This window comes from Trichomycterus rosablanca, chromosome 6, assembly GCF_030014385.1.
Source record: "Trichomycterus rosablanca isolate fTriRos1 chromosome 6, fTriRos1.hap1, whole genome shotgun sequence".
In the NCBI taxonomy this organism is placed as follows: Eukaryota; Metazoa; Chordata; class Actinopteri; order Siluriformes; family Trichomycteridae; genus Trichomycterus; species Trichomycterus rosablanca.
The window spans coordinates 22944265-22971784 of record NC_085993.1 but is presented as its reverse complement, the minus strand read 5'-3'; the positions used below and the strand labels follow the sequence as shown (position 1 = coordinate 22971784).

Here is a 27520-nt window from a genome sequence, read left to right as displayed (position 1 = left end):
TATATTGTTCTTTTATTATGTAAGTGATATTAAGAGGTAACTTTTACAATTGGATAAGTTTCCTTTGTGAGACAACGTAAAAACTAAGCTACTGACCACAAGGGGTTAACTTGAATAGTGGGGAGCACCTATTTCGTCATGTGATCTTAAAGAAAGTTCATCTCCCACTGTCTACATCTACTGAACACCACAGCTCTAAGTGCTTTTCTCTTATAACTGTTGGCGTGGCAGTCTTTGCAGGTGCTTTGAGCAGCTTGCCATATTGTGACCACAAGCTTTCATTTCTGCGCTAACCCTTTTCTATCTTCTACCTTTCAGGCAAAAAAATTTATTTATTACTCTGTTTCAGTTTTTTGGCCAGTGTTTTAGTCAGTATTGTTCTATATAGGTAAAGCATCCTGAAATTTGGGTTAGTTTTCAGTTCTTGCAGGTGTCAGGCTACACCTGGTGCCTTAGTGGCGATGCACAACCTACTCTGTTACAATGAGTGATAGAAAAAGAACCATAAAGTTAGGTAGCAAAAAAAGACCCCTCTTTCCCCCCAAAGATAATCTTATTAAAGCAAGCTGAGAAAGCACTGGGTGACATACCGAGTTATCTTCATCCTCTGCATCCTGCTCCTTCTGCTGAGCTTCCTGTTTCTGTAGTTTCAGATCCATAGCTTCGGTGATCAGTGCTTTTAAGACACTGGGCTTTGCATTTTTTATATATGGATGCTGAAAAAATGAAAACAAAGATGAATTTAAACATGCTAATGTCACACAACTATTATGTTAAGATAATTTCAATATGTGAACATAGGCTGCAAAAAAGAAAAAGAAAAAGAAAAAAAAAAAAAAACACAAAATACATAACCTGATATATACCTAAACATACAGTTGTGGTCGACATCAATGGTACCCTTGATTTTTAGTATAAAAAAGCCAAAATATTTAAAATCAAGTGGACACATCCAAACTTTGTATCATTAGAATATTTACATAACAAGTCAACTTTTTTCCTAAATGTATTTGACATATCAACATGCATGGTGTAATTAAAAAAAAGAAATAAAGATGAAACATAGCATAATGACATGAACAGGATTAAAAGCATCCTTTTCTAATACTTGGTTGCACAACCTTTGGCAACAATGACAGCTTGCAAATGTTTTTGTAGCCATTGTGAGCGTCTTGCACCTGTATGCTGCTAGTTTCTTCCACTACAATTCTCTTAAGCTCTCGACTGTTTACAGGGTTTCTTTTCCCAGTAGCAGATTTCAGCTCTCTCTAACTGGACTGAGATCAGGACTCATTGCTGGCCTGTGTAAAAGTTGCTTTCTTTTTCCTTCAAACCATTTCTGTGTACTTTGGATGTATGCTTTGCATCTTTATCCTGTTATAGAATTTTGATCAAACCTGGTTTTCTTACACCTGGGAGAACATTTTGCTCTGAAGTGCTCTGATAGTCTTCTAATTTAATTATTCCTGTAACACATTTAAAGCCTCCAGTCCCAGAGGCAGCAAACCAACCCCACAACTTGTTTTATTTTAGGTAGGGTGCATTGTTATAGGCCTAATTTCATCACTTACAAACATAATGCATGTATAAAATGGCAAAGAGCTCTAATTTGGTTTCATCCATCCATTGAACATTTTACCAGAAGTTGTGTGTTTTGTTTTGGCAAAGTTCAGTCGCTCCATTTTTCTGCATACACGCACAGTACATCTCATTGTTCATCTTTACACTGAAGATAGTTTTTAATTACATTGGCTGTATGTCTGGGGTCATTGTCCTGCTGCAGAACAAATTTGGAGCCAATCAGACACCTCCCTGATGGTAATACATGATGGATGATAGGTAAGGGTATCATGATTGTGCAAATGCCAACGTCTGTCAAAGTATGGAGGTGCATCATTGGCCTTGGCATGAGTAACTTGCATAGCTGCGGAGAAACTGAACCTATAACTGATGCAATTACGACCTCTGCTGGCTGATTGATGACGCCTGCATCAGAGGTGAGACTCTCCATGCAGGAGACGGAGCCCATATGAACTCGCCTCGTGCAGGTAAAAAGATGTAGTCGCCTATAATACACGTGTCGAAGGGGTGTTAGTCACAGCTCTCCTCGGTCAAGAGTGACAGGAAGTGGAAGCAAAATGCAATCTGACAAGACTTGATTTGGAAGGAAATTGTATGGTGCTTCATGAAGAGGAAAATCAGATAACAATGACCATGGACTGTTGAAAAGCTAAGGTCTTGCATTAGGTAAATACTTAAAGTACTACAACAATTAGTATCCTCAGCTCCCAAACAATTAAAAAGCGTAATTAATAAAAAAGCTGATGTAACATTGTTTCACAGGGGTATAACTATCAGGTGACACAGGTATTACACAGGCAAGTCTTTTACTCATCAATTACTACGAGTAAGACCAGAGATTACACTGTGTGTCAAACTGGTGTGGAGCTGCACAAATTAGTTAATATGCTAATTAAAATGCTCATTTTTACTATAATATTAATAATAAAAAAGTTTAAAACAACTAGCCAATCCCATACAAATGTGGGACAAGCTAAAGAGTCCACAAGCAAGAGCCTTGGAATCTAAACTTTATAACAATATCAAGGAACTGTCTCAGATCCTTTGATGAGTTCTCCAGCCTGAATATTTCTTTACGCCTGAATGTAACCTTACTTTGGTTACACTTTGGTAGTTACTTGTTACCCAAGATTCATCAGTTCAAGTTTAATGTCAAACAGTCACGGACAATTTAGTATCTCCAATTCACCTCACTTGCATGTTTTTGGACTGTGGGACGAAACAGGAGCTCCTGAAAGAAACCCACACAGACACAGGAGAACATACAAACTCCACACAGGAAGGACCTCGACCCCTACACCTGGTAATCAAACCCAGGACCTTCTTGCTGTGAGGCGACAGTGCTACCCATCAAGCCACCGTGCTGCCCTTCTAGCCCGAATAAAAATTATAAAAGAAGCCTAAAAACTGTTTTCTCAAAGAGAGGCTGCACAAAACACAGGGGGTAGCAAGGGTAGCAACAACAGTGGCTCAAAAATTGGAGTTTATGATTTCTGTGGGTGTGAAATGCAGGATTTAAAGTTCCATTCATGGGTATTGAAAAGAACTTGTAGAAAAGTTAAAAAATATATAAAGAAATGATAAAAAAAAATAGCTCATACAAATAACAATAAAAAGATTAACGATGACCAATACAGAAAATATAACATTAATATAACAACTACAGTCTGTTTAACCATAACAGAAAGGTCTACAACTTTAAATATTAAAAAATTTAAATATATGTAAATACTGCCAAATATATGTGGAATAAATATATGTGGAATGGTGAACATCCTATTTTAAAACTATGAGCATTGATTTAAAGTCGCCTTCTATTGCAGCAATAACACTTTGCACAAGATTTTAATTGATTTTATTCCATGGGTTGGCTGATATTCAAAAATTAAGATTGTAGTGCACAGAATTCTAAACATAATGTGTATGTCAAAGAGTGAGAAAAGTAAATCAACATGCCTGTAGTTGCTGTGTTGCTGTTGCTCTGTTCTCCGGATTCTTTACAAGGCACTGGGACACAAAATTCTGGAAAGGTTCTGACCACTGATCACAGTTCCGAAATGTAGGTGGGGGGTTTGTTGGAATCATAAATATCGCCTGTTTTAAAATAAAGAAAATTAACATACATTATTTAGTTTATTTACAATTTAAAAAAATTAGGACCGTGTTGACTTACTTCTATTACACACAATTAGTACAGGAGCATCCAAGAAAAACCTTAATAATTACGATTACTGTTTATTGCTTATTATTACTACTGTTTATTACTACTGTATATTTATTATTACTCTTTATATGTATGAGTAAAAATCAAGTGTTCTGAGTGCTTAATAATAATTTAGTGTTAACGAATGTTGTAGACTTACCCTCATAGGGTGTATGTCTGCATATGGTGGCTTCCCTTCAGCCATCTCTATAGCCGTAATTCCCAGAGACCAGATATCTGCTACACAGTTATAGCCAATCTCCTGTATGACTTCTGGGGCCATCCAGAAAGGTGTTCCAATCACTGTGTTACGCTTTGCCATTGTGTCCTAACAGGAAAATCAAAGTGAACACACCCAATCCTTTAAGCTTTATAAAAAAGTTTCTACATAAGTATAATATGTATATTACACTGTGCCTTGAAAAAGTATTCATTCAATACCTTCTCAAATAAATGATCACATAAACAAAGTATACAGTAAGTGCCCCATTAATGGCTGAGCACTTTAAATTACTCTTTTGCTGTTGGCATTTTGAGGAAGAAAAATCCTCCCAGTTTATTCCAACAGATGGGAGAAGCCCAATCTCTGCTGCTGAAAAGCTACTGATGCTACCAATATCATAGTTGACAGTGGGGATCATTGCTTTTTATCAGAGGACCTCTTCCTTGCATCTCCTACACAGAGGATCTTTATGGATTATTCATATCCAATGGATTTGACCTAAACAATGCTTTTACTTGTTACTGTTACAGTTCCTGACTTCTGTAATGAATCTCAGCAGGCTAGCATATTTTACAGCTGTGCTACCTTAGCACCTAAATTTAAATGAATGACTAATTCATGTAAACTTACAGGTTTCCCAAGTGCATGTGAACCAGTACTCAGATTACCATCAAAAACTGATGCTTTTGCAGTAATCGGATTGTGTACATGTAAATATGCACTTTATGATTAGATCTCTGATTTGTTTTAAAGCAACCAACAAGCTTTATTAGCATAACTGTATGTAGTACAGTATTGCCAAATAATTAAGGTAAACAATAATATGAATGGTAAACAATAACAAATAATGAAAACAGTGATAAAAACTATCAGTTATTGAAAAATGATGTAAAGGGGGAGTGGAGCTAAGTACTGGAGTTAATTTATTTACATTACGCAATCTGAGACACTGAAACTTACAAACGGTGTATAGGGGCTGATTATTTTTGAGTACAGTAGAGCCTTGACTTACGGACCGTATACCATACAAACATTTTGGGTTACGATAGATTTTTTTCAACTTAACGTACAAACAAATTTCAGATTACGAACCGAAATTCGCGAAACATGACGTCACGAACAAATTGACTCAGACCATCTCTCTCTTCATATATATATATATATATATTTCATATATGTATATATATATATATATATATATATATGTATACAGTGTATCACAAAAGTGAGTACACCCCTCACATTTCTGCAAATATTTCATTATATCTTTTCATGGGACAACACTATAGACATGAAACTTGGATATAACTTAGAGTAGTCAGTGTACAGCTTGTATAGCAGTGTAGATTTACTGTCTTCTGAAAATAACTCAACACACAGCCATTAATGTCTAAATAGCTGGCAACATAAGTGAGTACACCCCACAGTGAACATGTCCAAATTGTGCCCAAATGTGTCGTTGTCCCTCCCTGGTGTCATGTGTCAAGGTCCCAGGTGTAAATGGGGAGCAGGGCTGTTAAATTTGGTGTTTTGGGTACAATTCTCTCATACTGGCCACTGGATATTCAACATGGCACCTCATGGCAAAGAACTCTCTGAGGATGTGAGAAATAGAATTGTTGCTCTCCACAAAGACGGCCTGGGCTATAAGAAGATTGCTAACACCCTGAAACTGAGCTACAGCAAGGTGGCCAAGGTCATACAGCAGTTTTCCAGGACAGGTTCCACTCGGAACAGGCTTCGCCAGGGTCGACCAAAGAAGTTGAGTCCACGTGTTCGGCGTCATATCCAGAGGTTGGCTTTAAAAAATAGACACATGAGTGCTGCCAGCATTGCTGCAGAGGTTGAAGACGTGGGAGGTCAGCCTGTCAGTGCTCAGACCATACGCCGCACACTGCATCAACTCGGTCTGCATGGTCGTCATCCCAGAAGGAAGCTGACGCACAAGAAAGCCCGCAAACAGTTTGCTGAAGACAAGCAGTCCAAGAACATGGATTACTGGAATGCCCTGTGGTCTGACGAGACCAAGATAAACTTGTTTGGCTCAGATGGTGTCCAGCATGTGTGGCGGCGCCCTGGTGAGAAGTACCAAGACAACTGTATCTTGCCTACAGTCAAGCATGGTGGTGGTAGCATCATGGTCTTGGGCTGCATGAGTGTTGCTGGCACTGGGGAGCTGCAGTTCATTGAGGGAAACATGAATTCCAACATGTACTGTGACATTCTGAAACAGAGCATGATCCCCTCCCTTCAAAAACTGGGCCTCATGGCAGTTTTCCAACAGGATAACGACCCCAAACACAACCTCCAAGATGACAACTGCCTTGCTGAGGAAGCTGAAGGTAAAGGTGATGGACTAAACCCAATTGAGCACCTGTGGCGCATCCTCAAGTGGAAGGTGGAGGAGTTCAAGGTGTCTAACATCCACCAGCTCCGTGATGTCATCATGGAGGAGTGGAAGAGGATTCCAGTAGCAACCTGTGCAGCTCTGGTGAATTCCATGCCCAGGAGGGTTAAGGCAGTGCGGGATAATAATGGTGGTCACACAAAATATTGACACTTTGGGCACAATTTGGACAAGTTCACTGTGGGGTGTACTCACTTATGTTGCCAGCTATTTAGACATTAATGGCTGTGTATTGAGTTATTTTCAGAAGACAGTAAATCTACACTGCTATACAAGCTGTACACTGACTACTCTAAGTTATATCCAAGTTTCATGTCTATAGTGTTGTCCCATGAAAAGATATAATAAAATATTTGCAGAAATGTGAGGGGTGTACTCACTTTTGTGATACACTGTATATACTGTATATATATATATATATATATATATATACAGTGTATCACAAAAGTGAGTACACCCCTCACATTTCTGCAGATATTTAAGTATATCTTTTCATGGGACAACACTGACAAAATGACACTTTGACACAATGAAAAGTAGTCTGTGTGCAGCTTATATAACAGTGTAAATTTATTCTTCCCTCAAAATAACTCAATATACAGCCATTAATGTCTAAACCACCGGCAACAAAAGTGAGTACACCCCTAAGAGACTACACCCCTAAATGTCCAAATTGAGCACTGCTTGTCATTTTCCCTCCAAAATGTCATGTGATTTGTTAGTGTTACTAGGTCTCAGGTGTGTTCAATTTAGTAGTACAGCTCTCACACTCTCTCATACTGGTCACTGAAAGTTCCAACACTGCACCTCATGGCAAAAACTCTCTGAGGATCTTAAAAGACGAATTGTTGCGCTACATGAAGATGGCCAAGGCTACAAGAAGATTGCCAACACTCTGAAACTGAGCTGCAGCACAGTGGCCAAGATCATCCAGCGTTTTAAAAGAGCAGGGTCCACTCAGAACAGACCTCGCGTTGTTCGTCCAAAGAAGCTGAGTGCACGTGCTCAGCGTCACATCCAACTGCTGTCTTTGAAAGATAGGCGCAGGAGTGCTGTCAGCATTGCTGCAGAGATTGAAAAGGTGGGGGGTCAGCCTGTCAGTGCTCAGACCATACGCCGCACACTACATCAAATTGGTCCGCATGGCTGTCACCCCAGAAGGAAGCCTCTTCTGAAGTCTCTACACAAGAAAGCCCGCAAACAGTTTGCTGAAGACATGTCAACAAAGGACATGGATTACTGGAACCATGTCCTATGGTCTGATGAGACCAAGATTAATTTGTTTGGTTCAGATGGTCTCAAGCATGTGTGGCGGCAATCAGGTGAGGAGTACAAAGATAAGTGTGTCATGCCTACAGTCAAGCATGGTGGTGGGAATGCCATGGTCTGGAGCTGCATGAGTGCAGCAGGTGTTGGGGAGTTACATTTCATTGAGAGACACATGAACTCCAATATGTACTGTGAAATACTGAAGCAGAGCATGATCCCCTCCCTCCGGAAACTGGGTCGCAGGGCAGTGTTCCAGCATGATAATGACCCCAAACACACCTATAAGATGACCACTGCTTTATTGAAGAGGCTGAGGGTAAAGGTGATGGACTGGCCAAGCATGTCTCCAGACCTAAACCCAATAGAACATATTTGGGGCATCCTCAAGCGGAAGGTGGAGGAGCGCAAAGTCTCGAATATCCGCCAGCTCCATGATGTCGTCATGGAGGAGTGGAAAAGCATTCCAGTGGCAACCTGTGTTTTCTCTGTGTTTTCTTTATATTTTGTAAAATTCAATATTAAAATGGCCAAGAAAATGCAGAGAAAGCATAGTGGTGAGAAAATGAATCTATTATTATTTGGTGTGTTGTACAATTACTCCTGCCAGTAGATGTCACTGTGTATCAGACAGAGGGGACAGTGAGTGAGAGAGAAGAAGGAAGTCGGCTAAAAAAAGTACAAAAAACAATACTATTGAAATACAGAAGGCAATAATAAAGAATTATTATGTTGTTGTTTCTGGTAGATACAATTTATTATGATGTAAATGAAATGTGATGTTTTTTTATGTACAGTACTACTGTGTATTGTTGTTTATTATTGTTTATTACAGGACCACTGGCTGGTCCGATTTTATTTGCTCACTAAATGTGAACTAAATGAATGTAAACTAAACTCACAGTCAGCTGTCCTGCAACACCAAAATCAGCAAGCTTGGCCTGTCCCTCTGAGTTTAGGAGGATGTTTCCAGCTTTGATGTCCCTGTGAATCTTCCTCATAAAGTGCAAGTATTCCAGTCCCTTTAGAGTGGACTGCAGTATGGCAGCTATTTCCTCTTCTTTTAACTGCAAAACAAACATCATCTTTATTAGGATGATAAATCTCCTAAATACACATCTGTCCTTTTAAGTAACTGGACATTTTCCCAGACACAAAGAAGTAATAAGGAGAAATTTTGAATACTACATGATTATACTAATGCATGATTATACTAAGCAACAATTATAAAACTTTGAACTGATGATCTAACTTACTGTTTTGTTGCGTAGCCTGATAATGTCAGAGACAGAGCCAGCTCCACAGTACTCCATTACAATCCACAGATCACTGTTCTTGAAGTAACTGCCATAGTACCTCACCACATGTGGACTAAAGGAAAAGAGTGGTATGTTGTGGTATGTAAATAGTTGTAGCCGTATGAGTATTTTAGGTGCAGCAATGTTGTTGGGATTTTTAAATATATTTTTAAAAATTTATAAATTTACTGGCTTTTTAAGGAACACATACTGTGTCGGTACTTGCTGTAGGTATACAATTAGAGACTTTTTTTTTTTTTATGCACAATGTGCATTGATCTAATCTTTTATCAGTGGACACATTATGATGACATTATGTTGCTGGCTTTATATTTTTGGTTATACAACAGTTAGTTCCGACATTACAATTAGCCCAGTTAGCAGCTCCTAAGAGTTCTGTTATCATCCATAATCCTTTGGTGTGTGCTAGGGTTGGGCGGTATGACGGTATTACGGTATACCGCGGTATTTAAAAATGGTGACAGTATTCAAAAATGGTGACGGTATTTTTTAAATGTGAAGCGCCAAATTTCTGCTTCAGGTTTACCTTGACTTTAGGACTTTAGGACATGCGCACATCCACAGTAAGGGAGGGGTTGGCGTGGTAGGCGGTTGGAGCTCGCTGATTGGCTGTAAGGTGTGTAAGGTGATGACACAGAGAGACGAGTGAAAAGCCACACTGGCTAGCGTTAGCTGTGAGCTAACAAGCAGAAACTGAATAACAGCTTGTCTTTAAATTTTTCAAAATCAACATTTTTTATCAGTTCAACCGGAAATGAACACAAGCGCGTGCATGCGCGGACATGTACTTATTTAATAAATATATCTTCAGTGTAAATCGAGCACAAGTGTTGAGAAAAAGGAGCAAACAGTAATAATAACGTTACGCCCAATCCGCTGTTCTGACTCTTGTCTGCCATAGATTTTCCTGCCTATGTAAGAACTATTTTTTCCTAAATAAAAGCGCTATATTAAGAAAAAAAGAATGTCTCACCTGTCGTGTAATGTGAATTATAAAATATATTGTCTGGCCCTTTAAGAATGTTAAGTGCACTGTAGGGCGTAGGGAGCGAGTGTGTAGGGAATAGATTGGATTTGTACCGTTTCCGTGCTCGTGTTTTGCACTGAGCTTGTGTGACATGTAAAGTAGCGTTCTCATTAACCACTCAAATGTTTGGACTTTGAATTATTTTAACATTATTTTACATCACCGTCATCGCAACATACGGAGCCCCTTAGTACGGAGCCCCTTAGGGGTCCCTAAGGAAAAAAAATATATATGAAGAGCGTAATCCGTACCATCGGTTTAGTAATCCGTACCCTCGGTTTAGTAATCCGTACCCACGGTTTAGTAATCCGTACCCACGGTTTAGTAATCCGTACCCTCGGTTTAGTAATCCGTACCCACGGTTTAGTAATCCGTACCCACGGTTTAGTAATCCGTACCCACGGTTTAGTAATCCGTACCCACGGTTTAGTAATCCGTACCCTCGGTTTAGTAAACCGTACCCTCAGTTTAGTAAACCGTACGCACGGATTGTCTGCGCTACAAGTTTTACTGTGCGCCCACACCCCGTTTTACGGTTATACAGTTGCGAAGCATTGAAGAGAATAAAGCATCTTTTTACAGCTGGGGTGATGGGATAGCAAACTTATTAAAAAGACAAATCAAAATCTTATCAAATGCCACCCCACAATCATAAATAACACGAGTACTTAGCTTGTGATTTGAGAGTATTTTACCTTAGGAATTTAGAATAATAGGATTGCAAACCAACGTAAAGTGAAATGTACAGTATAAATGTCTGAGACTCATAAAGTCAGTAAGTAGAAGTAGGAGTATTCTTTAAGAGTCTGATGGGGTGATTTGATAATAATTTGATTTGCATTTTACTTTACGTTGGTTTGCAATCCTATTATTCTAAATTCCTAGGGTAAAATAGTCTCAAAATCACAAGATGAGTACTACTGTTATTTATTGATTTATTTATTTATTGTTTATTTATTGTTATTGATTTTTTAATAAGTTTGCTATCCCATCACCCCAGATTACTACAGTAAAGATGTCTGAAATGTATTCCATTAATAAAAGAGTTAATGCTCCTAAAGAAAAAAGTGGAGTGCTTTGATAATAATTTGATTTGCTTATTTTAGACCTTTCAAATTGGTCTGTAACAATTCAACTTGTTTTAATGGAATTTTAAAATTTTACATTTGCATAATTTTACCATGGTATGTCTTTTGTTGCCTATATATATATATATATATATATATATATACAGTGTATCACAAAAGTGAGTACACCCCTCACATTTCTGCAAATATTTCATTATATCTTTTCATGGGACAACACTATAGACATGAAACTTGGATATAACTTAGAGTAGTCAGTGTACAACTTGTATAGCAGTGTAGATTTACTGTCTTCTGAAAATAACTCAACACACAGCCATTAATGTCTAAATGGCTGGCAACATAAGTGAGTACACCCCACAGTGAACATGTCCAAATTGTGCCCAAAGTGTCAATATTTTGTGTGACCACCATTATTATCCAGCACTGCCTTAACCCTCCTGGGCATGGAATTCACCAGAGCTGCACAGGTTGCTACTGGAATCCTCTTCCACTCCTCCATGATGACATCACGGAGCTGGTGGATGTTAGACACCTTGAACTCCTCCACCTTCCACTTGAGGATGCGCCACAGGTGCTCAATTGGGTTTAGTCCATCACCTTTACCTTCAGCTTCCTCAGCAAGGAAGTTGTCATCTTGGAGGTTGTGTTTGGGGTCGTTATCCTGTTGGAAAACTGCCATGAGGCCCAGTTTTCGAAGGGAGGGGATCATGCTCTGTTTCAGAATGTCACAGTACATGTTGGAATTCATGTTTCCCTCAATGAACTGCAGCTCCCCAGTGCCGGCAACACTCATGCAGCCCAAGACCATGATGCTACCACCACCATGCTTGACTGTAGGCAAGATACAGTTGTCTTGGTACTTCTCACCAGGGCGCCGCCACACATGCTGGACACCATCTGAGCCAAACAAGTTTATCTTGGTCTCGTCAGACCACAGGGCATTCCAGTAATTTATGTTCTTGGACTGCTTGTCTTCAGCAAACTGTTTGCTGGCTTTCTTGTGCGTCAGCTTCCTTCTGGGATAACGACCATGCAGACCGAGTTGATGCAGTGTGCGGCGTATGGTCTGAGCACTGACAGGCTGACCTCCCACGTCTTCAACCTCTGCAGCAATGCTGGCAGCACTCATGTGTCTATTTTTTAAAGCCAACCTCTGGATATGACGCCGAACACGTGGACTCAACTTCTTTGGTCGACCCTGGCGAAGCCTGTTCCGAGTGGAACCTGTCCTGGAAAACCGCTGTATGACCTTGGCCACCATGCTGTAGCTCAGTTTCAGGGTGTTAGCAATCTTCTTATAGCCCAGGCCATCTTTGTGGAGAGCAACAATTCTATTTCTCACATCCTCAGAGAGTTCTTTGCCATGAGGTGCCATGTTGAATATCCAGTGGCCAGCATGAGAGAATTGTACCCAAAACACCAAATTTAACAGCCCTGCTCCCCATTTACACCTGGGACCTTGACACATGACACCAGGGAGGGACAACGACACATTTGGGCACAATTTGGACATGTTCACTGTGGGGTGTACTCACTTATTTTGCCAGCTATTTAGACATTAATGGCTGTGTGTTGAGTTATTTTCAGAAGACAGTAAATCTACACTGCTATACAAGCTGTACACTGACTACTCTAAGTTATATCCAAGTTTCATGTCTATAGTGTTGTCCCATGAAAAGATATAATGAAATATTTGCAGAAATGTGAGGGGTGTACTCACTTTTGTGATACACTGTATATATATATATATATATATATATATATATATATATATATATATATATATATATATATATATATATACAGTGTATCACAAAAGTAAGTACACCCCTCACATTTCTGCAGATATTTAAGTATATCTTTTCATGGGACAACACTGACAAAATGACACTTTGACACAATGAAAAGTAGTCTGTGTGCAGCTTATATAACAGTGTAAATTTATTATTCCCTCAAAATAACTCAATATACAGCCATTAATGTCTAAACCACCGGCAACAAAAGTGAGTACACCCCTAAGAGACTACACCCCTAAATGTCCAAATTGAGCACTGCTTGTCATTTTCCCTCCAAAATGTCATGTGATTTGTTAGTGTTACTAGGTCTCAGGTGTGCATAGGGAGCAGGTGTGTTCAATTTAGTAGTACAGCTCTCACACTCTCTCATACTGGTCACTGAAAGTTCCAACATGGCACCTCATGGCAAAGAACTCTCTGAGGATCTTAAAAGATGAATTGTTGCGCTACATGAAGATGGCCAAGGCTACAAGAAGATTGCCAACACCCTGAAACTGAGCTGCAGCACAGTGGCCAAGATCATCCAGCGTTTTAAAAGAGCAGGGTCCACTCAGAACAGACCTCGCGTTGGTCGTCCAAAGAAGCTGAGTGCACGTGCTCAGCGTCACATCCAACTGCTGTCTTTGAAAGATAGGCGCAGGAGTGCTGTCAGCATTGCTGCAGAGATTGAAAAGGTGGGGGGTCAGCCTGTCAGTGCTCAGACCATACGCCGCACACTACATAAAATTGGTCTGCATGGCTGTCACCCCAGAAGGAAGCCTCTTCTGAAGTCTCTACACAAGAAAGCCCGCAAACAGTTTTCTGAAGACATGTCAACAAAGGACATGGATTACTGGAACCATGTCCTATGGTCTGATGAGACCAAGATTAATTTGTTTGGTTCAGATGGTCTCAAGCATGTGTGGCGGCAATCAGGTGAGGAGTACAAAGATAAGTGTGTCATGCCTACAGTCAAGCATGGTGGTGGGAATGCCATGGTCTGGGGCTGCATGGGTGCAGCAAGTGTTGGGGAGTTACATTTCATTGAGGGACACATGAACTCCAATATGTACTGTGAAATACTGAAGCAGAGCATGATCCCCTTCCTCCGGATACTGGGTCGCAGGGCAGTGTTCCAGCATGATAATGACCCCAAACACACCTCTAAGACGACCACTGCTTTATTGAAGAGGCTGAGGGTAAAGGTGATGGACTGGCCAAGCATGTCTCCAGACCTAAACCCAATAGAACATCTTTGGGGCATCCTCAAGCGGAAGGTGGAGGAGCGCAAAGTCTCGAATATCCGCCAGCTCCGTGATGTCGTCATGGAGGAGTGGAAAAGCATTCCAGTGGCAACCTGTGAAGCTCTGGTAAACTCCATGCCAAGGAGAGTTAAGGCAGTTCTGGGAAATAATGGTGGCCACACAAAATATTGACACTTCAGGAACTTTCACTAAGGGGTGTACTCACTTTTGTTGCCGGTGGTTTAGACATTAATGGCTGTATATTGAGTTATTTTGAGGGAAGAATAAATTTACACTGTTATATAAGCTGCACACAGACTACTTTTCATTGTGTCAGTGTCATTTTGTCAGTGTTGTCCCATGAAAAGATATACTTAAATATCTGCAGAAATGTGAGGGGTGTACTCACTTTCGTGATACACTGTATATATATAGTTGCGAAGCATTGAAGAGGATAAAGCATCTTTTTGCAGCTTAATATACTATATATTAGATATACAGTGTATCACAAAAGTGAGTACACCCCTCACATTTCTGCAAATATTTCATTATATCTTTTCATGGGACAACACTATAGACATGAAACTTGGATATAACTTAGAGTAGTCAGTGTACAGCTTGTATAGCAGTGTAGATTTACTGTCTTCTGAAAATAACTCAACACACAGCCATTAATGTCTAAATAGCTGGCAACATAAGTGAGTACACCCCACAGTGAACATGTCCAAATTGTGCCCAAATGTGTCGTTGTCCCTCCCTGGTGTCATGTGTCAAGGTCCCAGGTGTAAATGGGGAGCAGGGCTGTTAAATTGGGTGTTTTGGGTACAATTCTCTCATACTGGCCACTGGATATTCAACATGGCACCTCATGCCAAAGAACTCTCTGAGGATGTGAGAAATAGAATTGTTGCTCTCCACAAAGATGGCCTGGGCTATAAGAAGATTGCTAACACCCTGAAACTGAGCTACAGCATGGTGGCCAAGGTCATACAGCGGTTTTCCAGGACAGGTTCCACTCGGAACAGGCTTCGCCAGGGTCGACCAAAGAAGTTGAGTCCACGTGTTCGGCGTCATATCCAGAGGTTGGCTTTAAAAAATAGACACATGAGTGCTGCCAGCATTGCTGCAGAGGTTGAAGACGTGGGAGGTCAGCCTGTCAGTGCTCAGACCATACGCAACATACTGCATCAACTCGGTCTGCATGGTCGTCATCCCAGAAGGAAGCTGACGCACAAGAAAGCCAGCAAACAGTTTGCTGAAAACAAGCAGTCCAAGAACATGGATTACTGGAATGCCCTGTGGTCTGACGAGACCAAGATAAACTTGTTTGGCTCAGATGGTGTCCAGCATGTGTGGCGGCGCCCTGGTGAGAAGTACCAAGACAACTGTATCTTGCCTACAGTCAAGCATGGTGGTGGTAGCATCATGGTCTTGGGCTGCATGAGTGTTGCTGGCACTGGGGAGCTGCAGTTCATTGAGGGAAACATGAATTCCAACATGTACTGTGACATTCTGAAACAGAGCATGATCCCCTCCCTTCGAAAACTGGGCCTCATGGCAGTTTTCCAACAGGATAACGACCCCAAACACAACCTCCAAGATGACAACTGCCTTGCTGAGGAAGCTGAAGGTAAAGGTGATGGACTAAACCCAATTGAGCACCTGTGGCGCATCCTCAAGTGGAAGGTGGAGGAGTTCAAGGTGTCTAACATCCACCAGCTCCGTGATGTCATCATGGAGGAGTGGAAGAGGATTCCAGTAGCAACCTGTGCAGCTCTGGTGAATTCCATGCCCAGGAGGGTTAAGGCAGTGCTGGATAATAATGGTGGTCACACAAAATATTGACACTTTGGGCACAATTTGGACATGTTCACTGTGGGGTGTACTCACTTATGTTGCCAGCTATTTAGACATTAATGGCTGTGTGTTGAGTTATTTTCTGAAGACAGTAAATCTACACTGCTATACAAGTTGTACACTGACTACTCTAAGTTATATCCAAGTTTTATTTCTATAGTGTTGTCCCATGAAAAGATATAATAAAATATTTGCAGAAATGTGAGGGGTGTACTCACTTTTGTGATACACTGTATATGTGTGTGTGTATGTGTGTGATTATATCTAATATATAGTATATTAAGCTGCAAAAAGATGCTTTATCCTCTTCAATGTTTCGCAACTGTATTACCGTAAAACGGGTTTTAGGCGCGCAGTAAAACTTGTAGCGCAGTTAGCGTGACTGCGGACGGACTTTAAACTAAGAGTACAGTTTACAAATCCGTGCGTACAGTTTACTAAAGCGAGGGTACGGATTACTAAACCGAGGGTACGGTTTACTAAAGCGAGGGTACGGATTACTAAACCGAGGGTACGGATTTTGTCTTCACATATTTTTTTTCCTTAGTGACCCCTAAGGGGCTCCGTAGTAATCCACCCATTCCGCTTCCATCAGTAGAGGGAATTAATCAGTCATAATAAGAGCTGTTTATTATCGAAATTCAAATCCGAAAACGGAGAGCGTGGAGCGAGCGACACACACACACACACACACACACACAGTTACATGTGCAAAAAATATAAAATAGAATAAAATATTAATAATTTAATATTTAAATTATTAATATATAAGACACACACACAGAGCGAACGACACACACAAACACAAAAGAGACACGCACACACACACACACACACACACACACACAAAAGAGAGAGACGCACACACACACACACACGAGAGAGACACGCGCGCGCACACACACACACAGAGAGAGAGAGACGTGCACACACACACGCACAAGAGAGAGACACGCACACACGCACAAAAGAGAGAGAGACACGCACACACACACACAGAGAGAGAGACGTGCACACACACACGCACAAAAGAGAGAGAGACACGCGCACACACACGCACAAAAGAGAGAGAGACACGCACATACACACACAAACAGAGAGAGAGACGTGCGCACACACACACGCACAAAAGAGAGAGAGACACGCACACACACACAGAGATACACACGCACAAACTGATCGTTATTACCTCATTAATGTAAATATTATAATTTTTATTGTTATTATTTTGCACCGTTTTTATTAATATTTTATTCTATTTTATATTTTTTGCACATGTAACTTTTGTATAAATTTGTTCTTTCTTATTTTTATTTATATTATTTCTCTGTAACTTGCTTTGGCAATACGAATGTCCTTATTTGTCATGCCAATAAAGCTTCTTTTGAGTTGAGAGAGCCGTAACCGAGCTACAGAGAGAACATGCAGAAAAGAAGCTCTGCTCTTAGTATAATGACAAATAATTGAGAAATAAACTATAAACTTGTTTAATTATGGTAAATCTGATTCGTTCATGGCGCAAACTGAGCTTTTCGAGCCTAACTTACATCAAGAACAAGCACAGGGAGCGACTGAGGGCTCTGGACCAGGGGCTCCGTTTCTGCCTCTCATCCATCCCTGCCAGAATAGGGTGATTGTGTGCATCATCCCAGGCTCAGGTTTCCCATTAAAAGTAAGTCACGTTTACCCCCCCCCCCATGACACCTTATGGTGTGTGTGCGAGTGTTAGCAGTCCAAGGGCTTGCAGAGTGTACGTTTTTTAATACATTTTATACTGGGGTGACTTGAGATTTTGCATACTTTCAAAGGGTGCCGTGGCTGAAAAAAGGTTGAGAAACACTGGTATACGGTAATAATAATAATAATGTAAAAAATAATGCAGCATTCTTTTTTCTTAGAATAGCCCCCTATTTTTTTTTTCAGGATAAATAGTTCTTGTGTGAATTACAAGGGCAGGAAAAAGTACGGCAGACACAAAAGTCAGAACAGGGGACGCGGCGTAACGTTATTAAGACTTTTTGTTCCGTCTTCTCAACACTTGTACCTGATTTACACTTTATATGAAGCATGCTTATTTGTTAATTTAATTTTTGATCTTAAAACGAAAAACGAATAACGCCCCGTTTTTCCGTTTTTCAATATTGGTTTTTGAAACGAAAAACGACCCGTTTTCTTGTTTTTCAACTTTGGGATTTAAAGTGAAAAACGAATTACCAAAGGTACACGGACCGTTTAGCCTGCTATTATTCTGTTTTGTGTGGGCAGAGAGAGATTACAATGCCAAAATGGTCCGTGTACCTTTGGTAATTCGTTTTTCATCTCAAATCCCAAAGTTGAAAAACAAGAAAACGGGGCGTTATTCGTTTTTTGTTTTAAGATCAAAAATCAAATAACAAATAAGCAGAAATTGAAAAACGGGTCGTATTTTAATTTTCCAAAATCAACATTTTTCATCAGTTCAACCAGAAATAAAAGTGCGAGCGCGTGCACGTGCTGAGGTGCGTGTACACGCTTCATATAAAGTGTAAATCAGGTACAAGTGTTGAGAAGACGGAGCACAAAGTCATAATAACGTTACACCGCGTCCCCTGTTCTATTAGCGTGTAGAACTCAATTCTGTAATACAGGCATAACTAATCGTACATGTCAGGGTGAAACTATTACAACATCTAATGCTTTTTTTTAATCAGCGTTCTGCTTATTATTTACCAAATAACTTTTTGAAATATATTTGATTGTTGTTGCTCCTTGTTTACTGCAGAGTTAGTTTTTGGATGTTTATTGGCCGAGAACAAGAATAATTGAATCGCCTCGGTTAAGGATTCGAATCTTCGTACTGAATCAGGAATCACGAGTCCGAGATCTCAATGAACCCGGATCCTATGAGTCCTCTGATCGGCCCTGGCTGTGAGTGCACGGAAGACAAGTGAGATCTGGATGCATTTTCATGCAGTAAATCAATCTCAATCAAGATGTCAGTACAAGTGACTCAAGTGAACCGAATCACATTACTGAGTGACTCAGACTAACCCGAGTCCATAAAATGAACCGAATTTACCGCCACTATGTGACATGTACGATTAGTTATGCCTGTATTACAGAACTGAGTCCTATACGGTAATAATAACGTAAAAAATAATGCAGCATTCTTTTTCTTAGAATAGCCCCCTATTTTTTTTTAGGATAAATAGTTCTTGTGTGAATTACAAGGGCAGGAAATAGTACGGCAGACACAAAAGTCAGAACAGGGGACGCGGTGTAACGTTATTATGACTTTGTGCTCCGTCTTCTCAACACTTGTACCTGATTTACACTTTATATGAAGCGTGTACACGCACCTCAGCACGTGCACGCGCTCGCACTTTTATTTCTGGTTGAACTGATAAAAAATGTTGATTTTGGAAAATTAAAATACGACCCGTTTTTCAAATTCTGCTTATTTGTTATTTGATTTTTGATCTTAAAACGAAACACGAATAACGCCCCGTTTTCCCGTTTTTCAATATTGGTTTTTGAAACGAAAAACAAAAAACGACCCGTTTTTTTGTTTTTCAACTTTGGGATTTAAAGTGAAAAACGAATTACCAAAGGTACACGGACCCAAAATGTTATGTGTTAATGTTTGTGTTAAAGTGTAATTGATACACATGCATTTATACTTATGCGTATTTATTATAGATCAGCTAAGAAAAGCAATGTTTGACGTTCAGATTGTTAAATCTTTTTATAATAAAACATTGAAATATTGTAATTACACTCGTGTGTACACTGTACAGTTTGTCCGCGACACCCCCCACCCCACCCCCGCGGTAATACCGTATACCGCGGTATTTCCTGAAGACGGTATGACGGTATGAAAATCGGCAATACCGCCCCAACCCTAGTGTGTGCGAGAGGTTTTTTATTTCATTTTTTTCCCTTCGGAGGTTCTTGCCTTTTTCTTCTTGTTGTTCTTACCTCCCTAAAATGAGTTTTTGCAACTTGGGATGTCTGCTTTGTAGTGTTAAGCTTTATATTCATTGTGGAACTACTTTTTGGCGGAAGGTATTGTCAATATTAAAGCATATTTATTATGAAATTCAGGGCTTCTTTGATTTATTTTCATTCTTTATTTTGTAAAAACTGTTGTATAAAAGCAATAGAACACTTGAGGTAACACAGCAATAGAACACTTGAGCAATAGACGCCTTCGGCTCGTGCCTGCGACCGAATCACAGCCGTGATGTTATTCGCGATAACACACTCCCTCTCATGTTCTATTGCTTAACTGAAGCACTATTCTTCTCCAAGCACTGGTATTATTTAAAAATCCTAACAATCTTGCGAAACAAGTACAAAACACTACAATTTTATTACCAGGTTAATGTCATTGCAGTGCTGAAAATGATCCACATTTAAATAACATCAAACAAGCAAACCTGGATCGAACACAGATCTCAGCAGTGGCTAGTGTAACAGACCGCTACGCCAGCACTTCCAAACCTTATTTTCACCACGGACCGGTTTTATATATAAGATATAATTTGACGGACCAGCAGGGGTGGAAGGATTAAAAATAGAAGAACTATAGAATGGAAACTCGGTGGGAAACTGGAAACGTTGAGCTTTTTTCGCTGCAACGAGACGCTGCTCACACCTAGTGGTGATTAGAGACACTGGGTGTGTTCGAAAAGCTAGTGATCTCTCTACATAGACAGCATTTTACGTCATCCTATGCGCGCTCCCGAGAAGGATGCTGTTCGAAATCCTAGATGCCTTAATATCCTCACTAGTAAGGCATCTTAACATTTTAATGTTATTTTGACTCAAGAACGAGTGAGCATCGGAAGCATCCTTAGTGATCAAGGCAATCCCAGCATTCAGTGCGGCGGCTCTTCTCTCACAGAAAAATAATAAAAACATGGCTGACGGGGCGGAGAAACGAACGGAGTTATGTAACGTAAATAAATTATTATTTTTAACTTGTATAAACTTGCACAAAAATCATTTATTTGCAAGTTCGGGCTTGTCAGCGAATGTAACCGTTTTCGGTACACGAAGGGAGATGTTCCCATTGGTTTGAATGACAAGATGCTAAATGCGAAACCCGATGGAATCGCTAAGTAGCGCGTTCGAATAACCTGACTTATAAGTCATTGACTTATTAGAATCCTATCTACTGAGGCAGCTGCCTATGTAGGCAGTAAGAAAGCAAGGCAGCTCCCTAGGTTTTCGAACACACCCACTAACACCCCAAGAGTATTGGAAATTTAAAGTCTCTTGTAAGCGATTTCTAATTATTTATTCTTTGTGCGGCCCGGTAATAAATGACCCGCGGACCGGTACCCGGTGGTTGGGGACCTCTGCACTACGTCACCCAAACAGAATTTTCACTATGTGCTGGTTAAATGTATGTAAGACACTAGATATTTAGCATTAATCTTACTACAAGTCATATAACAAAATGCTAAAAAGTCCATATAGGAAATATATTTAGATAAATTAGGTATGTGTGTGTATATACCTGTTACACTGCTGCATAATAGAGATCTCTTTAATGATCTCTTGTAGGTCTGACTCCACAGGAACCTGTTTAATAGCCACAATCTCCCCTGTCTCTTTATAATGTGCCTTAAAAACACTGCCATAAGACCTGCAAAAATGTACATCACATCAGTTATAGTTTTCTAGGTGATCACAATAAAACCCTATACACTGCAGTCAACCTGTCAATTGACTTCACTTAGCATATCTGGACATTTGACCTAAACTTTCACTAAACACTCTGAGGAACCATTCTGCCCAGCACTTTCTGATTCAGTTATCATAACTAATTTAGCTTATTGAAATAATGTAACATAACATAATTTTATAATTACTATTCCAGTGGTCGTCCTGGCATAACAGAAAGATAAAAAAAGGTTTTAACACTAGGTGAAAGACAGGAATACTCTGGACAAGGGTCCAATTTACCGTTAGGCTGTTATCTCACCAAAAATAACAGTAAATCATGTCTGTGTAGACACCCAGCTGGCAAACAGCAGCACTGAAATTTAAACCCAGATCTCAATCTCAGTGGTGGTGGGCTAGCATATTTGACCTCTGCTGTAACCGAGCATGAAAGATAAAAATATCACATAAAATAATAATAATAATTTGATTGTTGTCTCTGTAAGGACTTGTGGGGAACATTATCTGTGGATTTCCTTCTGGTTTCCTTCAGGTTTTTCCCACCACTCAACAATAGTTTAATGGATGAGAGTATGTTGCCCTGTGACTAAATGGCAACCTCGTCTAGAGAATGTATTCCTCGCTTGCACACAGTTTTTCTACATGGCACCTGACCCACATTAGTTCCAATTAGGACGAAGTAATCACTAACAATTAATGAATGAATAAAAGAGCTAGTCAGAATGTGCTTAATTTATCCAGACAGTTAAAACATGAAAAGGTCGTTTGTGACTTAATGTGCTACAATGAATAAAACCAGTGGCTAACTTTTTAGTTAAAGTTACCTAGCTGAACACTATTACAGTTTTGAGGAAATAAGTGGGCCAAAAACAATGTGGTCACAAAGTATATTTTTTTGGCCAACTTTTAACTCCACTTTTATCAACAAGAATAATCAAGATTGCAGAAGTAGGTACTTCACTGTGGGGCACCAGCTGTTTCTGGAACAATAACCCATTGTTTACCCAAATACAAGTTCATGTTTAATTGAGACTCACCCCTCTCCGAGTTTTTCCAATATATCAAACACTTCTTCAGGCTGCTTGGTTAAACTGTCCTCACTAAGCTTTTTCAGCTGCCTGAGAAAAAAAAGGAAAAAGACACAACATTGGCATCAATCTTTATAAATGCAGTTATGTTTACACGATCAATGAATACATTAAAAACCCTGATAGGAATTCAAAAGAAAAATTACTGACTGTGCCAAAAACATAAAAATGTAGTTCTGAGTATTATGTTGTTTTCATTACAATTTTAAAGACAGCAGTTAAAAGATGGGCATAGGCAAGCAGTAGACAGTGAAGACAAAGCTACAGACCAGCAGAAAGTAAAAGCAGTTCTCTGACAGGGATTATGACCCACTCATTCAAGGTCACTCAATAACCAGAAGACAAAGTGACAAACAAAAAGAAGGGCAACACCAGCTAGGGTAAAGAGCACAGCAAGGACCATTCAAAACAGACTCCTGGGGGAAGCAAAGAGCGGTCAGGTTGAGGTTTGCCAAAGCTTCAATTCTTAGATTTCAGTTCTTTGCTTGCATCATGAAATTTTAAATGACCATAACATTTCAGAGAAAACTGACTAATAAAAAAAAAGTACATTAAGAAATTTGCTTTATTTTAAACAGAACATCTTGAACTGCATAGTGGTGTAAAAGAGTGTGCGATTTGGTGGATTGATGATGCCTCAGCATTGTTTGTGTGAAGGACACATGAATCAAGCCACGTAAAATGTTACGCTGAGAAAAAGGGTTCTTCAAAAAAAGTTTCCGCAGTTTAACTCTGGTTGAGTGTAGTGATGCATCAACACCATTTTTTCCCAACCAAGTACAAGTACAAGTACATGCATTTTTGTACATGCCGATACCAATACCGATACCAATACCTATTTAGAATACCGTTTTTTTTTTTTTTTATAAAAAAAACACGTGAGAAGTGACGAGAAGTTTAATGATACCACGTCCAAAAATGCACGTCAACGTTAACGTTAACGAGTACAAGTTAATGAGCGCGGTATCGGGCAAATACCCGATACCAGTATCAGTACTCATGCATCTCTAGTTGAGTGTGTAGCCACTGATGCAAAAAAGTGGAAATCAGTTGGCGCTATTTCCTAGATTAAAAGCTCTTTCTGTCCAACAAAATTATAAAAAGTATGGACATTTTTTGAGGATTCCTTGTGTGTGTATATATAAAACAAAAGCATATTTTTTATTTTTAAGGGACTTTATTGTTCAGTTTACGTTTGTGAGTGCGAGAGTATCCAACTTCACCGTAATGTATTGCTAAACAGATCTGCAAGTGCAGTTGTTTGTTTGTTTGTTTGTTTATTTTATGGTTTAACGCCATGTTAACACATTAGTTACATTCATGGCAGAATCATTGAAGTTTTTTTATTTATTTATTTATTTTTCCAAGTCATAGTCTTTCTTGTTTCGCTTTTGTTTTATTTATCTTCATATGTGAGTCCTCAGTTTTATATTCGTGAATGATTGGTTGATTGAGGGGTTTAACACCATGTCTACATGAAATTAATAATCGTGGCTGAGAGGTGTTTTGTTAGATTTTTGATGTTGTCTGTTTTCACGTTTGTGATTAGTCCAGTATTTGCAAGAAATATTATTACTTTTTTTTTTTATAGTGTTTAGAGTTGAAAACTTCTATTATATTATTTGGGATTCCTAATTGAATCCTTATTGTACTGTAATTGTGACATTCGATAATGATGTGTTTTATTGTTATGATGGTATGGCATATTTCACATGTTGGTGGGGGTCCCCCTCTTAATAGGTGTGAATGAGTTCATTGGGTGTGTGCGATGCGGCATCTAGTCCATACAGATTGCTCCATTCTGTTTGTTGGCATAGGTTTGTGGTGTGTGTTGATACTGGGTTATATTTCATGACGTTTATTGTCGTGTTGCATTTCCCATTCAAGCTGCCATTTGTTTCTGATGTATTTCATGATCTGTGGTTTGGTATCCGATATTAATAGCTTATTTTTTGATTGTTGTATGGTTGGAGGTTTACGTGCTAGCCTGTCGGCCTCTTCACGAGTGCAGTTGTAACAAACTAGTGTAAAAAACTGAATTTTCTGTTTAAAGATTACAATTTACATCACCTTTACAGTACTAAACACACAGAGAAATACAAAAACTTAAACAAGGCAGTTCCATCATTTATCATTTCGGACTTAATTTGCAGCTAACTCGCTAGTTCTGCAGAAAAATGATTAATACTTATTTTGTTTTGGTGTGTGTGTTTGTGCTTATATTATATGCATTATTCAAATCTCAGTGGTGCTGTCAGACTGTAGGGTGTCTATACATTGCTATGTCTCATGGGATGGAGGAGAGACTGAACAGCCCAGCCACTGGGAGGTGCACTTGTCAGCGTGACCCCTTCTAATTATTAAATTCATGTGTTTCAGTCTCAACAATTGCTAACAGGTGTAATAAATCAATTACATAAAACAAATTACATGCTTTCAACTTTGCAGCAGAAATTCAGGGAAGGTCTTTCTTGTTCCAGCATGACTGTGCCCCTGTACACAAAGCAAGCTCTCTTAAGACTAAATAAAAGCTTGGTTTAAAGAAACTTCAGTCCTGACCACAGCCTCAGTGAACAGCTTTGGAATAAACTAGAACATCAGTTGAGGCTTTCTGGACCAATACAGTTGAGGCTTTCTGGAGTCTAGCCATACAAATGCTATTTTAACTAAAAGAAGCCTTCCCAGAAGAGTGGCTGTTGTTATAGCTATAAGATTACATAGAGGTCACTATTTTAATACCTTTTGTTTTTGGAATAGAATGTCCAACAAGCACATGGCACCAGGTGTCCAGGTACTTCACACACACACATATCCACGTATTCAAAATTAAAAAAAAAAAATCACTTTGTTTATTCAGTCAGTTTTGTCTAAAATATTAGTCATTTCAAATTGGTTTTACATATGATTTCATGACGCAACCAAAGAACATATTTAAGGAACATATCTAAGGACTAAAGCTTTTAGTACTGTATTTAAATTTCACATTCGAAAGGGAGAGGAACTGTGAATCGTTGTTCTACCAGTTAAGCGTCCTGAGTTAAAGATGTGGTTAGGTTTGTTTGTTTATTAGGATTTTAACGTCCTGTTTTACACTCTTTTGGTTACATTTATGACAGAAACAGACAGATAGTTACTTATTACACAAGATTCATCAGTTCACGAGTTTTAATGTCAAACACAGTCATGGAAAATTTTGTATCTGCAAGTCACCTCCCTTGCATGTCTTTGGATTGTGGGAGGAAACCGGAGCACCCGGAGGAAACCCACGCAGACACGGAGAGAACATGCAAACTCCACACAGAAAGGACCTGGACCGCCCCACTTGGGGATCAAACCCAGGACATTTTTGCTATGATGTGGTTAGGTAAGAGTAGATAATTTGTACAATGACGCTACAGTGCAGATCTAACAAGTTTGTGTTTTGTACTAATTTTACTTAATTTACTTAAGAATTCCTTCTCCATAACATTTTATTTTTTGCAAATTGAGCAAACTGAGTAACACTCCTGCCCAATTTTCCCTGTCTTTATAAAGCAAATATATGCATGTCAACGTGTGCACAGACCAAAGGGCTACATGGTAATGGTTGTTTTAATTTTTACAAAGTAAACTGCAGTTAAATACAGTTGACAGGTAAATGATTGTTTGTATTTTATGGCAGTTCTGCTTTTGCTGTGTTATTAAATTTGTACAGACAGTGGCACTACATTTAGTTGTAAATCAGTGGTAGCTTAGTGGTTAAGCTTCTGGATTCTATTGATTTTTTGTGTGGTTTAAGCATCGTTTCTACAGAGTTTCCACTGTTGGACCCCTGAGCAAGGCCCTTAACCCTTAATTGCTTGCACTGCAAGTGGCTTCGGATAAAAGCGTCTCCTAAATTTACATCTACATTTTCGGCATTTAGCAGACGCTCTTATCCAGAGCGACGTACAGAAGTGCTTCCATAGTGAACATTACCTTACTCTAGTTTAATTAGACAACAGTCCAAAAACACAAATCTGCTAACACCTGTTAGAACCAAAGTGTTTTTTGTTTTGTTTTTTTGCTAGCAATGAATTAGTATTAGTGAGTGTTAGTAAGTAAGTACAAGTCAGCTTAAGTGTTTAGTAAAAAGGTGAGTTTTTAATCATTTTTTAAAGACAGCGAGAGACTCAGAAGTTCGGACAGACAGGGGAAGCTCGTTCCACCACTTGGGTTCCAGTACAGAGAAGAGCCTTGATGCTTGTCTTCCTCGAGTCCTGGGTGGAGGATCAAGCTGAGCGAGACTAGAGGCTCGGAGGTTGCGTGGTACAGAGCGGGGCTTTATTAGACCACAAAGGTAGCTTGGAGCTGGTCTATTTTTGGCTTTGTAGGCGAGCATCAGTGTTTTAAACTGAATGGGTGCAGCTACAGGAAGCCAGTGAAGAAAACGCAGCAGTGGGGTGATGTGGCAGTGTTTAGGTTGGTTAAAAACCAGACGGGCAGCTGCAATCTGAATGAGCTGCAAGGGTTTAATAAAATGCTGAAAATGTTTTATATTACGCATGCAAGTGACAGTTAATATCTTCTTCTTCTTCCTCGGCCTTTGTCCCGTTCGGTTGCGGGGTCGGCTCTCGGCGGATCATGATCCGCGCATTGATTTGGCACAATTTTTACGCCGGATGCCCTTCCTGACACAACCCTCCCTATTTTATCCGGGCTTGGGACCGGCACTACAATGCACTGGTTTGTGCATCTAGCGGCTAGGTATCTATAGGACAATTCAGTGTTTCCAATTAGCCTGGTGGCATGTT

At 39.6% G+C, this 27520-nt stretch overlaps 1 protein-coding gene across 2 annotated transcripts in view; it reads right to left on the bottom strand.

The window, feature by feature from the left end:
* Positions 1 to 27520, bottom strand: part of LOC134316367 (serine/threonine-protein kinase 4-like) — a 48051-nt gene that overhangs the window by 19723 nt on the left and 808 nt on the right. The window contains exons 2-8 of one of the 2 annotated variants that reach the window (XM_062996726.1): positions 22698 to 22778; positions 21494 to 21622; positions 8937 to 9051; positions 8583 to 8747; positions 3945 to 4112; positions 3538 to 3675; positions 591 to 716 (exon numbers count right to left, since the gene is read on the bottom strand). In XM_062996726.1, the coding sequence (XP_062852796.1) occupies positions 591 to 716; positions 3538 to 3675; positions 3945 to 4112; positions 8583 to 8747; positions 8937 to 9051; positions 21494 to 21622; positions 22698 to 22778 (922 nt within the window). Of the gene's footprint in view, positions 1 to 590; positions 717 to 3537; positions 3676 to 3944; positions 4113 to 8582; positions 8748 to 8936; positions 9052 to 9525; positions 9582 to 21493; positions 21623 to 22697; positions 22779 to 27520 lie in introns of those variants that run through there. The other variant, XM_062996725.1, reaches the window with a different exon arrangement.